Source organism: Coniophora puteana, assembly GCF_000271625.1.
Source record: "Coniophora puteana RWD-64-598 SS2 unplaced genomic scaffold CONPUscaffold_8, whole genome shotgun sequence".
NCBI lineage: Eukaryota > Fungi > Basidiomycota > Agaricomycetes > Boletales > Coniophoraceae > Coniophora > Coniophora puteana.
In genome coordinates, this window is record NW_006913060.1 from 2166035 (window position 1) to 2180457 (window position 14423).

The 14423-nt window shown below is 43.2% G+C and overlaps 5 protein-coding genes across 5 annotated transcripts; 3 read left to right on the forward strand and 2 right to left on the reverse strand.

Moving 5' to 3' along the window:
- Positions 1-185: 185 nt before the first annotated feature.
- Positions 186-1421, forward strand: CONPUDRAFT_58000 (uncharacterized protein; the record flags this gene model as incomplete). Its single annotated transcript, XM_007771534.1, has 4 exons — positions 186-623; positions 673-902; positions 956-1202; positions 1251-1421. The coding sequence occupies 4 exons, from the start codon at positions 186-188 to the stop codon at positions 1419-1421; spliced, it is 1086 nt and encodes a 361-aa protein (XP_007769724.1).
- Positions 1422-1508: 87 nt separating this feature from the next.
- Positions 1509-2161, forward strand: CONPUDRAFT_58371 (uncharacterized protein; the record flags this gene model as incomplete). Its single annotated transcript, XM_007771559.1, has 2 exons — positions 1509-1574; positions 1622-2161. Coding segments are annotated over 2 exons (606 nt in total), but the record flags the coding sequence as incomplete, so codon positions are not given.
- Positions 2162-2560: 399 nt separating this feature from the next.
- On the forward strand, positions 2561-3076 carry CONPUDRAFT_58968 (uncharacterized protein; the record flags this gene model as incomplete). The annotated part of the gene is made up of 1 exon (XM_007771609.1): positions 2561-3076. A coding segment is annotated over one exon (516 nt), but the record flags the coding sequence as incomplete, so codon positions are not given.
- Positions 3077-4719: 1643 nt separating this feature from the next.
- CONPUDRAFT_74363 (uncharacterized protein) lies at positions 4720-8482 on the reverse strand (the record flags this gene model as incomplete). Its single annotated transcript, XM_007771665.1, has 15 exons — positions 4720-4761; positions 4893-4917; positions 5146-5228; positions 5260-5401; positions 5450-5564; positions 6338-6391; positions 6439-6699; positions 6745-6800; positions 6918-7136; positions 7164-7278; positions 7387-7406; positions 7484-7581; positions 7705-7751; positions 8112-8187; positions 8354-8482. 15 exons carry the CDS (start codon positions 8480-8482, stop codon positions 4720-4722), a joined length of 1482 nt encoding a protein of 493 aa, XP_007769855.1.
- A 3587-nt stretch (positions 8483-12069) lies between these two features.
- Positions 12070-12555, reverse strand: CONPUDRAFT_155477 (uncharacterized protein; the record flags this gene model as incomplete). The annotated part of the gene is made up of 1 exon (XM_007772189.1): positions 12070-12555. The coding sequence occupies one exon, from the start codon at positions 12553-12555 to the stop codon at positions 12070-12072; it is 486 nt and encodes a 161-aa protein (XP_007770379.1).
- Positions 12556-14423: the final 1868 nt, after the last annotated feature.

Here is a 14423-nt window from a genome sequence, read left to right on the forward strand (position 1 = left end):
GAAACTCTGAAGCCGAGATGGCGAGGCTTGGAGCACTCAATGGGCATCCCCTTTACCAAGCTAAGGAGGCAGTGGGTTTTAACCCCCAGACAGAAGGTGCACATCTCGATAACTACTTGAAGATGAAGCAAGACAGCACTTTTTGACAAGAGCATGGATGGAAGAGATCATCAATCAACATTCCCATGCCTTTTGAAGGAAAGAAGACGCACGGAGGTGAACAACATGTCCCCAAACTTACTGTCAATAACTTTTATCATCAAAACCTTGCATCTATCATCAAGGGAGTACTTGAAGACCATGTCTTTACAAATTACAACACCACTCCCTTTCAACAGTGCTGGAGAACCTCGGATGGCAGAGATATCCGTGTCTACTCTGAAATATATAGCTCGGATTCTGTCTTGGACATGTATCGTGAAGTCAACACTGCTCCTTGCCCTCCTGGAGATGATTATGAGGGGTTTGTTGTCCTGCTCATGCTCTTTTCAGATGCAACACTTCTCTCAAATTTTGGGCAAGCATTTCTTTGGCCAATTTATCTGTTTGTGGGAAACCAGTCAAAATATACTCGTGGAAAGCCCACAGCTAAAGCATGCCATCATCTTGCCTATATTCCAAGTGTATGTTGTTTATCCTTTGGAGAGATACAGAACTGATGTTATTCTATAGCTTCCAGATGGCTGGCAGAGCAATTATGCAGAGATATATGGGAAAGCACCTACGAGAGAAGTCCACACACATCTTAAATGCAAAATAGTGCATGGTGTGTGGAGATTGATTCTGCAAGATGAGGAGTTCTGTTGTGCATATACTGAAGGTATCATTGCAAAATGTGGTGATGATATTATTCGACGGGTGCTCCTCCGAATTGTAACTTATACTGGCGACTACCCTGAGAAGTAAATCTATTCACTCAACTCGACTTTCGCTGCTAACATATGTTAATGTCCAGAATTATCCTATCTACGCTGAAGTACTTTGCAAAATACCCATGCCCACGTTGCCTTGTACCAAAACACCTCCTCTCCAAGATGGGAACAATGACAGACATGCAACAACATCTCAAAATCAGACTTGACAGCAAAAAGCATCAGGCTTGTGTGCGAACAGCTAGAGGCAAGATATTCAAGAAGGGATGTCTTGTCAACTCGAAGCAGGTCAATGACATGCTGGGCAAGCACTCATATGTACCGACTACGGTAAACCAGCCTTCCACCAATTGTTTCCTTGTTCTAACCATTTTCTAGAATGCTTTTTCCGAGTTCCTTCTTGATAAAAAAGTCAACTTTTTCAAACTCTTCGTCCCAGACTTCCTGCACAAGTATGAACTCAGTGTTTGGAAGTCAATATTCATCCACCTTGTTAGGATGCTGCTTTCCATCGGAGGCACAGTGGTGACAAGAGTGGATGAACAGTAATTTCATGTCACTTTGTGTTCTTCAGCATCTGATAAGTCTATGTAAAGGTATCGTCAAATACCACGTTTTGGAAGGACCACCATTTGACAATTCTGTAAGAACTCAACTGCTATGAAAAAAATGGCAGCTCAAGATTTTGAGGACTTATTGCAGGTACAATCCTTTGTTTAACATATGAATTCTAATAAACTGGCAATTAGTGCGCTCTACCTGTATTTGGAGGCATATTTCCCAGCCGTATGCACAACAAGGTCATTCTTGACCTTCTCTTTGAGTTGGGAAAGTGGCACTTGCTTGCAAAACTGTGTCTACACACGGATGACACTATTGAGCTTCTTGAACACACAACTATTAGTCTAGGAGCATCAGCCCGCAAGTTTCAGGCTGAAGTCTGCCCCTCGTATGACACCCGCAAGATACCCTCTGAGACTTCTGCTCATGGGCACAGAGCAGTGACAAAAATTGCCAATTTGAAGGGGAAAGCACGGAAAACCAACGTTGCACAGTCCAGTAAACGCAAGGTATTGAACTTTGATACATACAAGTACCACTCGCTTGGCAACACCGTAAAATCAATCCGTCACTATGGTACTATGGATAACTACAATTCATTGCTGGTATTTCTACTTACCATGCATGCTACATTTAATGCTGACTCTGGTTTATGCAGTGCGAACTTGCTCATTGTCTTTCCAAAGGACACTATCCACGGACTGGGAAAAAACACAATCACATGCTAGCCTCCATGACACGACTTGACTTGCGCTCTCGCTATGTGAACAAGCTACTCAAATACCTTGAGGCAACATTTACACCACTGCAAGCCACATCCTCGGAGGCGCCTGAGCTTTCTGGGAATGCTGATGTCAACCCTACTGATCCTCAGCAGAGGTACTGGATGTCTCATGAATCACAGACTTCGCACTCACTTTATGACTTTATTCAAGCCATGGACAAATCATTTGGAATAGAGAAGACTGTGAGTTTATATAAACTACTGTTTAATTGACTTCTGACATTATAACAATTACAATTTGCAGGAATTTGAGCTGTGCCTCAAAACTCATATACTTGATCACCTGCGTGAGCAGAATAACATCCCTGATGTTATAGATCTCCCGAATTCTGACAAAATTGATTACTCTTCAAACGTGCTTGACTCTTTGATCATTAGCAAGGAGAAACTCTATGAACATAAGACACTTTGGATCAACTTTACTACATATGATCTCCACCAAGAACATGACACCATCAACCCTAATTCACATCCCAACATCATGCTCTTGTCCCAGGATGAACTGACCAACAAGAATGCTCACCCGTACTGGTATGCACGGGTAACATTCATTTTTCATGTAATGGTTTGCTTCCACCATGAAGATCCATCAAAATCACACCATCTTGATGTTCTACTCATCCAATGGCTGCACCAGGATTCAAACTTCCAAGACATATTTGCTCACCGCTGCCTTTCCCGTGTTTCTTTCTTCCCTTTGGGTACATCCGAATGCTGGGATTTTATAGACCCCAGCACAGTTATTCGCTTGGTCCACCTCTTGCCAGGTTTTGAATCTGACTGTGTTCCTGGTCCATCCATTCCTCATAATATCTCTCGCATGCACTTTGGATCAAAAGCCAACGAGTCTGTTTATTAGTGGTCTCATTATTGCATTGGAATGTAAGTGCTGTATTATTCCTGTGAGTCTACATACTAAGGGAGACTCCAGTTTTGCAGACCGTGACATGTTCATGTGCTTTCTCAGTGGCAGAGTTGGTCATACCATGACCAGACCTTGGGACACTCTTCTCAATGTGTGTGGAAGATCACTCAGAACTAAGTGGGAGCGAGGACCGGGTGGAAGCTCGAGAAGTGCCAGAAGAGAACGAGGATGAATGGGAAACTGACCTTGATGAGACTGATTGTGAAACTGAAGACACTACAGATGACGGCAAGGATGGTACAAACAAAGGGAAAAACACTTCAGACAAGGGCGGGAGCTCAGATGATGACAAGAACACTTCGGATGAGGAAGAGTTGGGTGAAAATGATCCACTTGACGAGATAGTAGGTGAAGATGAGAGGCTTGTTGATATGGCTGGATTTGGGGTGTGGTGATAGCACCGAAATCAATCCTCTGTATCTGGAAATTCAGTTTCTAGTTAGGAGACTTCGACATGTTTTAGACTCCAGTAATAGCACTATTTATTAGAAACCAGTGCTAAGTGTAGAATACAGAGGCGACAGGTACTTTGTAGCTCAACAAGATCCACGTTGAGACGTGCGAGACGGACATCTCAGTGTGCATGTTGGTCCCCACGCACTGCTTAACCAGGCATACTGTTGCGTTGAATTATTGATCAAGGCTCCACCCTTGCTTTGTGTGCGGACTGAGCCTCTATCTATTAACTGGGGCATTATTACGGGTGCATGCGCTCTGGCTGGCCTTTGCATGGACTAGGAGAGAGAAAAGATGAGGGCTGACGGAGAGTCTGCCTTGCACAGAGCAGATGTCCGCCCAGCCCTCATCTGTGCGTATCTCCCCAGGCCACGCGCAAGGTCGCAGTGGTAGCCGCCAATACGGACTGGGGTACCAGCACATGCTGCTGGAAGAACATAGTATGAAGAGAGAGGGAAACGCGGAGACAAAATGCGAACACATGATATATCGGAGTTTTAACCCAGTTGCCGTATTTGGCTGCATGATAGATTCCACCTGAGCCTCCCTCACGCGCAAAGGCAGTGTGTGTCAGCGTGCACCAAACCGCATGGCTCTACATAATTACAAGCAGTTTGTCACGGCTATTAGTGCTTCGTCAGCCATGACGAAACATGTAGGAAAATTGTGAGTAGTTTTGACAGTTTTCAAACTGAGTCCAGTTTTCGAAAATGGCCAATATCCCTGGCAAAACTGGAGACAATTTCACAAGGCCTGGTGAAATGACCTTCCATCTCACAATTCCTGGCAATCAGCCAATATCCCTCACCAATGTTCAATATACGTAACAAAACCCGGTGTACTTTCACGAGGGCTAAAAGGCCCGATATTCTCACACACTTTTACAGATGAACAGACATTAAAGCCCAGTGACAATGACTCTATTTACTACTGATTGTGGGAGACATCAGAGCAACAGAAAGTGACTGTTTTGACTGAGTGACAACTGGCAACTCTAGTTGTCAAAGTTGAGACCACTTGTGTCATTAAGAGTTGTGCACAGTTCAAAACAAGCAACATCATAAGTTACATTTACTCTGTCAGAGCAATGACTGACATAGACAACAAGCAACTTGACCCGACTAAAAGAGACTGTTTGTGACTAGCTGATTGTGTTGCAAGTACTACAAACACTTATAATTCAAGTCATTCACAGTCATATAAAGGTACTTAAAGTCATACATAGTTGCACAGAGTCATACAGAGTTGGTAAAAGAATGCAATAAAACTTTTGATTTTGCAAACATAGACACACTCTGACAGCTAGCAACAACGGGTGACTGAAAGCAAATGCAAGTGATGGCAAGTAGAAGCCAAAAAATAGGGAATGGAGCAACTGACAGCAATTGGGAGTGACAAAAGCTGACTGAAAACAACTGATAGCAAATGAAAGTAAATAACACGTCCAATGCAGAAGAAACTACGGGCCTTGTGGGGGCACATGCAAGGAAGACAAGGATTATAACAGAGAGCTACACAGGCAAACATCCAATGGATGTACAGTTCACATTTTTGTGATCTTCTTGGAGTGAGTCTTTCTAGCGATGGTGGGATTCTTGGCTGTATTGTCTGCAGCTTCCTTCTCCCAGTGCTACAATGGATGTTAGACAAGTCAATATTACATGAACAATAATGTACCTCCACACATTTTGTATCCCTAGACTCCTCCTTCCAATGATTATTATAGTACATTGATTATTGTCCAGATTGTGTTCAGATTGCTCTGCAAGTTTCTCATTGATGTAAGCATGAATGTACTCCTGCCTGAATTCAGTGAGCTGATTGATAGCACAAAGGCAATTATATATGTACTTTGCAGTGTGTGTCTCAGGAATCACAAATTTCCACTGTTTTTGAGATGTTGCGGGCTCTTGTTCTTGCTCTGGTTCAACTATTTCCTCAGATGCAGTATCGCTTTCTGCTAGGGCTTGCACATATGTGGTAGTCTGTTGTTGCAAGGATTGATCAACATTGTCTTGGAGGTTGGGGTCAATTTGGGAACAGGGGACTCAAGGAGGAGAAACAGGGCCAGGAGATGGTGTGGTACTGAAAGAATCAGCTGATGTGTGAGCGACTCCTAAGGCGCGAGCCCCAGAAACCAACTACACGCAAGCACTGCACAAAGAGGTAGATGACAAAGCCCTATACAGGACGACGCCAAGAGGGGAAGGCAGGATGAGGAGTATAATCTGCTCGCCGACGTGGCAAGACTAGGCGCTGAACTGTAGGAGGAAATCCCACAAGAACTCACTTAGAGTCTTGGGGCGTAGATTGCTCAGACTATATACAAGTACAGGATGTTTGGTCGAGCCAAACAGACTAGCTAATATGGTAATGACAGTGTGCGCACAGACCAAGCAGCGCGAGGTACTACTACTAATGGTAAACGAGTGACGTATGTGTGATGTCATGTATGACACGTTGATGACGTGTTTGTGACATCATGATGATATCATAAAGAATGTCCGGGAATGTTATGGAATGACTAAGTAAGCCGGTAATGTAAAATAGCCGAACCGGGTCATGTGACTGGTTATTGAAGTAGCCGGTCACGTGATCATGTAAAGTAAAGTGAAGCGGAATGACAATGCACTTCACGAGCTTTTGTTGCGATCGTAAGTGTCATGACTGGTCGTGACTGTTTGTGAATACGATCGCAACATGATGCAAGGAAGGATAGCATCAACAAAAAATGTGTACCTATTGACAAGTGCCGCCTCTCCCAACACAAGAATGCAGGCCCTGTTATAACGCCTGTGAGACAAACACTGACCAACTAGCTGAGAACATGAACAGCTCACAGAGGATCAGCTCAATAGTGCTCTCCCTCTTGACTGATTGTTGTTCCTCCACCTTGGGTATTTTGTTACCCACCACTTGTGACAATTGCTTCTCAGGCTTGCATACTTGATTTGTAGGTGGTGCTGTGGTCTTGGTGGCACCTTTGATGTGTTCTGCCTCTGCAGGAAGAGCTGTGTTATTACCAGCACCTTTGACACATCCTGACTCCACAGCAGGAACAGAGGTGTTTTCCTCAGCCACTTGATTGCTGTCTTCATTTTCTGTACCACCGGGTCCAGAGGTCTTTGCACACTTTCATCTAGCACCCAAAGGTTTGACTGTTGCATCTTGGATGTGCTTCTTTGCCCTCAGGTTGGCCAGCCTGTGGTTCAATTGGTGGAAGCAGGAGTAAAGTTTGTTAATTAGTTTTTTGTACTTTCAGTTGTCCTCAGCAAGTCAGAACAGAGGACAGACTATGTGTACTGCCTTCCAAACCCACTGTTTCATGTCATATTCCATTGTTCCCCATGTGTACAGCATGTCATAAATGTTGTAAACACCAAGAAGACTGATGAAAAAAGATGATACTGTTTTGTGGAGGGCCCTTGCCTTGAGCTCAGAAACTGGGTCTCCCATGACATTCTGCAGAAACAACTTGTTGACATTCTTGTCATTGCACTGCCACCCAGGACCTTTTTTGTTCATTTGAGCATTGTACCTGAGTGCAGCCGTCTCTCTGACTTACTTCTCATTCTTTTCCCATGCACCCTTCATCCAAATACTCTCCACTTCTGGGTAGTCTTCTTTTTTCAGGGGCTTGAAGGGATCTGCATAGTTGAGCAAAGAAACATTGTCCTTTCCTTTGGGGATATCAGGTAGCAGAGGAACAATTTTGCTAGTGCTCCACCTCATTCTTCTGATGAGTCACTATTTCAAGCTCATGCCAAAGGTCCCAATGCTCAACTCACCAGTCTGCTTGACCCAGACTCTGACAACATGAGGCAGTGTTGGTGATAAAAAGGGTATAGTGAGATCAAATTCATTTGCGTACCCCATAGTAGTTACACCCCCAGCTTGAAGTGATTGGGGGCACTGGACATAGTGCTTTTATCATCAATCTCATCCGTGTTTATGAAGTTACTGTTGGACCAGGTGCATGTTTGCTGAAAGAGAACAATATGAATTGCAAACAATAGATAAGCAGAGATTTGCAAAGGAGGTCAGTGCACCTAGCTGATAGTGATCTTATATCAATTTCCCACAGTACCCCTGAATTTGGGACACACTTGGATGGCACATCTTTCCTTTGTGCTTTTCAATCCACTGACAGTGTCTGACACAAAAATCATCAACATCTCCAACCTGTCAGAATGCCCCCTGTTCCCCGCATCTCAGCCCACAGCTTTGTATTTCAAAAAACAACCATTGGTTGTTTTCTCCGCAAAGAAAAAGGCACAGCAAGCCTTGTCACTTACATCCAACATACCACATCAAACTCGACAAGGACACAGGGCTTTTCACAAACTCAAAAAAGACATTTCAAAAGGTCCTCAGTCATATTGCTGAGTCATCAACTGAAACTTGTACTGACACCATCAATTCCAATCACCCTCCAACTACATTCAAACAATTATTGAATCATGCACCATCAAGTTATTAGCAACCCTCCTCCTCTGTCACATTTCATGCATACCTACAAGCAAATCAAACTTGACGAAAACATTGAGGATACCAAGCTCTTGCTCTTTCATGACTTTCTGGAGATATGCCTATTATTTCTATCAGTATTACAATACAAACAAAGGTTATATGTAGGTCAAAAACAGCACCAATCCTCCTGCCAATGACACTGCTGTAAGTCAACATCAATCATGCTAGCTCCAGCATGGCTGCGATTGACACTTAACGCAATGGATCTCCCCTTTGTTTACCAACTTGGGTAACATCACCAGAGGACATGGCTCTTATCCAGCCCTTGTATATGGCCTTGACACGTCTGATGGGATTTCCTGTCACCAACCTTGCATCACCTGGTGCATCCTTCATGCAACCAGAGTCCCTCATGCAGCCAGAGTCCCTAACACAGCCAGAATTGGTCACACAGCCAGAATTGTGGGAGGAGGAGAACCTGTACCATGTAGCCACACATTTAAAGACCTCACCGGGTAAGAGCAAGGAGTTGCCAGCATAAGCCCTTTATTTTGTCTACACACTACTATATGTCCTTGTTATTAATTACTATATTTCCTGCCATTTGTTTAAATGACCTTCATTTCTGGTATCAGCATAGCAGTTGTATTGTGACATACAAGTTCTAATACAACTACTTGTCCTCTTCTATGAATTCTTTGAGAATTCATATCCCAAAAATACAGCTATCTCTAATCCAGATTTCTCTACAACATAGAAAAGTAAGCAGTTGATCCAAAGGAACTGGTGTAGGATCATAGCAACAATGGATTGTATGGACTTGATATGAATAAAACAAGACAACTGATATTGTGAGGATGTTGGCAGGTGATGACAGTACCATGTGATGCTTTGAGGAGCACTTGAATGGATTCTCTGTAACAAGAGACAAGAGCAAAGGGCTTGCCTGCCACGTAGAAATAAAACTAGACTTCAACAAATTTCATCTTGCCATCTTCTTTGTACTATAACTAGTTAATGTCTGAGATTATCAATGCATTAGATCCAGTGCATACCTTGATTTTGTGGGAGATCCTTGGACATCTAGTCATCAGATTCTCCTTCCATGCAAAATGGGCCACCTGTCCATTTGGCAGCCTAAGATGTGCCCAATGCACCAATCAAAACTCATCTGATGTCTTGATGCCATGTTTTTGCAGTGCTTGGCCAATAACATGGCACTGTTTTGGGTCAAGCTGGGTAGGCTGCTAATCTTTTGATCCCAGAAGAACATATTTGTCACCAAGATCCTCAGCTCCTCTGGGCAAAGTTTTGTTTGTGGTATGATTGAGGAACAGCCAGATAAGAGACAGAGCATTTATTTGTGCTTGATTTATCACACACTGTTCAAGATTAGTGAAAGGATTTGAATGTAGGCATGGCTCGCCTCCCAGGCTACCAATTCCTCACTCCATAGTCCACTGCAATGAGCAGATAGCAGAGTCCTTGTTGCAAACCACAGGATCAAGATGTGTGAGTGCATGTAGCCATGGATGCATAAAATGGAGGCAATTAAGGTAACACTGGTAGTACAAGCATTTAAACTGATCTACAAATGTGAGGATCTCAATGTGGGCCTTGTTCATTTGATTGGTGGGGATACTATGCTGCATTAGAATGTGCATGGCCTTCACAAGAAGGCAGAAATTGCCATAATAAGGCTCTGAAAGAACACCATAGAGGATGGCAGGACACATGCCATAAAAATACAGCAAGTACTTCCATACCTTATACCTGCTGTTGATCTTCTCAGCTGGGATTTGAGGTGGTCTATCAAACAACCCAGGGAGATACATTATGTCAAAACCAACATACTCGCTGTGTACAATCTAAACGTTGCCTGTAAGTATGGCCCAGTGCCATTCTGCCTTCAAGTCAGGGGGATCCAAGGTCACTTTGTTGAGTTTAAAGATACCTTGCCATAAAGGGACCATGGTGTCAGTTACATTGAAGGCCACCAAGTAGATAATATTGGAGCCATAGCAGTATGGTACAGCAAGGATTCAGTTGTCAGGAAAGGCAGAGAGGATACTCGGTTGGCAGATGCCAGTGTCAAAGCCAGGCCTGTTTGTACTCATTTGTATTTTGATACTTTGACACTTTGCAATCTGTTTCATGTTGACTTTGTAGTGAGGTCAATTATGGTTTAACAAGTTGATGGTGATATTGCCATGTTAATGTCCATCATTGTGCTGGTCAGGCTGGCACTAGCAGAAGCAGGACTCAAGTAAAGCTGGATAATATGTTGGCGCACCAGGTTTGTGTTGTCCAGTAAAGCTGCATACAGTACAACAGCATTTCTTGCAGGTGTGGCCACCCCATCTTATTAAAAAATGCTAAGCTAGGTCTGTTAGCACAAGTAATAAAAAAAAGAAAGGGTTCTGAAGGCTCTCTGCTTTAAGATGGGCATCCCAGATTTTGAGGCCCTCACACTGAATTGCTGAGAGCTGGTGGAAACCAGAAAATAGGAACAAATCCAGATTTTTTTTGGTTTCTTTTTGGACCTGGGATCACAGCACCAGCTGGAATAACAAACTTCTTCTTGTATTGATCAGTCAGAGAGTGACTGAAACAACCCAGATATAGATCCAACAGTCTGATTGCTTGAACTTGTACAGTTGAGTGCCATTAATAGAGAACATCAGAACAGGGTTGCCAGGCTTGATGTAATCTTGCTTCACAGAGTGTAGATACTGAGCTCCATGTTGTATGGCATTATATTGATCAATTTTGCCACAAGCTTCTTGTAGGGCAGCCAAAATCTTCTTGGTTTGAATATCACTGTACACCATTATAGCAGCATGTTCTGGATTCCTCCGCAGAGCCTGCAGCTGTGGCCTGATAGATAGAGTAGAGAACATGAGGATCAGGACCTTTTTGCAAGAGTCCTTGGGATTATATCAAGGCTTCCAACACAGAGGGCAGTTATCGAGATCAGCAAATGGTTTGGTGAAGGCTAGGCATGAATTTGGGCACATGTGTATGCAGATTGGCTGAATGCCTATGAGTTGTTCAATTCATTTTTTGACAGAGGCCATAGAGTAGACCTTTTGCCCTGGATGTCACCTGAGTTCAGTGTCACACAAAGCTCGATAGGCTTCCTCTGTGGGGTTGGTAAGGTACTATTCAATGTAGAGTAGCATATCCAGGTTGGCAAGCCCTTTGAGATATTTTGAGGGGTTTTGCAGGCAAGTTACAGCCTCTGGAGTTATAAAGTTATGGTGATTCTCAAGAGAGGCATTCCAAATTAGCCTGATGAACTCAATTGACCACTTCACATGCTCTAGTATTACTGTACTATTTTGACCATAGGTTCGCAGTGGCGTGGGGAATCAGAGCTTAAAGTGACTTACCATAACTGTTTGTCCATCCCCTTAGGTTTGGAGGGCCGAACCGGGGTGGACAAGGTTTGTTGGCTAAATTGGATGCTGTCCACCCCTTTCTTGAGGCACCACGCCAGGTCAATGCTGCCATGAATGCGCAAGGTATGTCTCCATACATCTTTCATTTTGTGCAGCTTCTTAGTCTTCTTGATGCACAAATGAAGTCACTGACGTGTTTTCACGCCTCGTAGATCTGCCTCTCCCTGCTTTATCCTTGCCGTTTTGTGACAAACTTGGCAAGCTAGCCTAGTGAGCTGATCTGAGTATGACATCCATGTCGTGCTCTACTCGAGGAGATGTCTCACTGGTGAGTGAGCTTGCTGACCTGCTCTCTGCTTCACTCAATGCTTCCAGGCAATGACACCAGCACTCTTCCCACTGTGCCGGGCATGGCAGACAACCCTGACATCAACCTAGAGGAGTTGTATGTTCCTGAGGAGGTTGTTTTTGGTCGGGAAAAGTGTTGTAAGGTTTCTAACACGTGGTATGAGGGGTTTTTGGGCCATTAGAATATTCAGTAGCACATTATCTTAGAATAATCATTGGAAATTACAGGTTTTTTGTGTTTCTACCATGTGTTTACCCCCTTAGGTTTGCAGGGGGTATTAGGGGTGGACATGTCCACCCTGGAGGTTTGGGTTCAGGAGGGGGGGGGGTGGACAGGGGACTGAACCTATGGTCAAAATAGTACAGTATATCACAAGCAATAGTATCAATATCCTTGTCTGTCCAACCAGATGTGAAGTGGTTGTTGTTGGGAGGCAACTGTGGCTCCTTGAGTTCTTCTGACACAAAGGGTTGCATCCTGGCGTGATCAGCAGGTGTCAGATTGATCAAACCATTGCCGGGTGCCTGGTGGTTACCTAGATTTCTGTCTGAGTCAAGCTGATTGCCTACTGGATCTTTGCCGAGTGCCTGTTGGTTGTCTAGATTTCTGCCAGAGTCAGGCTGAACTAGATCACCTACTAGATCCTTGCCAAGTGCCTGTTGATTGCCAAAATTGTTGCCAAGCTCCTGCTGGTCCCCAAGCTCACCACCCAAGCCAAGTTTTGCCTCCAGGTGCATTGGTCCCCCACGGATATGGTATTATGACCTGCAGGGCAGTTGGTATTTGTCAGGCTTCATTGTCTCTTTTACTGGACTATTTTTTATTGTATCTTCTATTTGAGTAGTGCTTCATGAATACTAGTACTTACTTGCACATTATCAGTGTTGTACAACTATTAGCAGTGTACAATAGATAATGTAATACCAGTAGCATCATTGCTTACTGCTGAGTCATTGGATGAGTAATAGCTGAGTAATCAGGCATTAGTAAGTCACTGCATGAGTAATTACTATTGTCCTAACAAGTAGAACAATGGCAATCCTTAACCAATAGCATTATTGCTACAGGATTACATAATCAGTAGATAGACAGTATATAAAGATGCTGTACTGAGCCTCATCTCCTCAGACTTTAGTCTACCTCTAATACTACTAAGTATTTATGCTAAGAGTAACATTAGACTCAGGCTAATAAGAATCAACCCTTAGAGGCCTTGATAAGTAAGAAGCTAAAACTTGTAACAGTAGTGTTCTACGAGGTTCCACGCCTAACTTATGGTTTAGTGTTGGTTGTCCTGGAGAAAGTAGTATGTGGACTGAAAAGCTGTTTCCAGTACAATAGAGCCAGTCATTGATATACTCACATCCATGCATGTGAAGTCCGTACACCTTCTCTTGCTGGCCAATCCTTCAGTAGTACAGCAAGACTCCCACTTGGCAAGTCTGCATGCAGTGTCTTCTTTGTGAGCTACTCTTGCCTCTTCAATTTTCTTGTGCATCACAAATGTATCTTTATTGACATCTTTCTGGGTCATGCCTGGGATTGGACAACAGTATGTTTGACAGCTGCATGGAATGAGTTTACAAGTGCATCTATACAGTGCCATTGTTTCAATTAGACTAGCTGTTACCTCAAACATGTGGTTGAGGTGGGATTGGCAACCTCAGTTAGGTTGATTAAAAACTTGCACATTTGGGACACACTGACTTGATCAGATCTTGGCTGTTTGAACTGAAAGGGTTTTTTTGTGGAGGCAAAATGTCTACATGCATTTGGAAGGGAATAGTGTACAGTTATTTGACACAACTTGAGTCATGTAGTTGCCAACAGTCTGTGGTAGTCACATGCTGTCAGATCAGTTGTCCTCTGTTGCTACATGTTGCTAGTGATCAGAGCCATTTTCACTGGGGTTAAAGGCACCTATTTAAATGGAAAACTAAAAGAAGAAGTATATATGAAACAGCCACTTGGCCTTGAAGACAGCACAAACTGTGTCTGTAGACTAATTAAACTTTGTACAGCTTGAAGCAGTCAGGCCAAAAATGGAACTATAAATTAGACCAAAGATTAGAAAAGAAAGGTTTCACTTGATTGAAATCAGATTCCTGTGTATACATTAGAAAAGCAGATAAGACTTGTGAAATTATCACAGTCTGAGTGGATGATCTACTATTATTTACCAAAACAAAAGATAGAATGGCCAAACTAAAAAATGAATTTAGCTTTGTTTTTGAGCCAACCAACCTCAGCAACCCAAGTAAAATTGTCAGGGAATTGAGATAACTTAGAATAGAGAAGAGGGCACACTTGATTAACCTAAACTAAATATATTGTGTCAATTCTAAAGAAATGGGGGCTAGGCAATGCTGATAAAGTTGCTACACCTATGGCAACAAAAACAAAGCTAAGCCCAAAAACGCCTGCAGAAAATAACTAGAGAAATAAGTATGCATTACTTATAGGCTCACTGATGTATGCTGTGTGCACAACCAGCCCAGATATAGCCTTTACTGTAAATAGATTAGGCATGTTTACTGCCAACCCAAATCTCACGCATTGGGTGGCAGCAAAGTGTGTATTAAGATACTTATCCAGTACAAAAAAA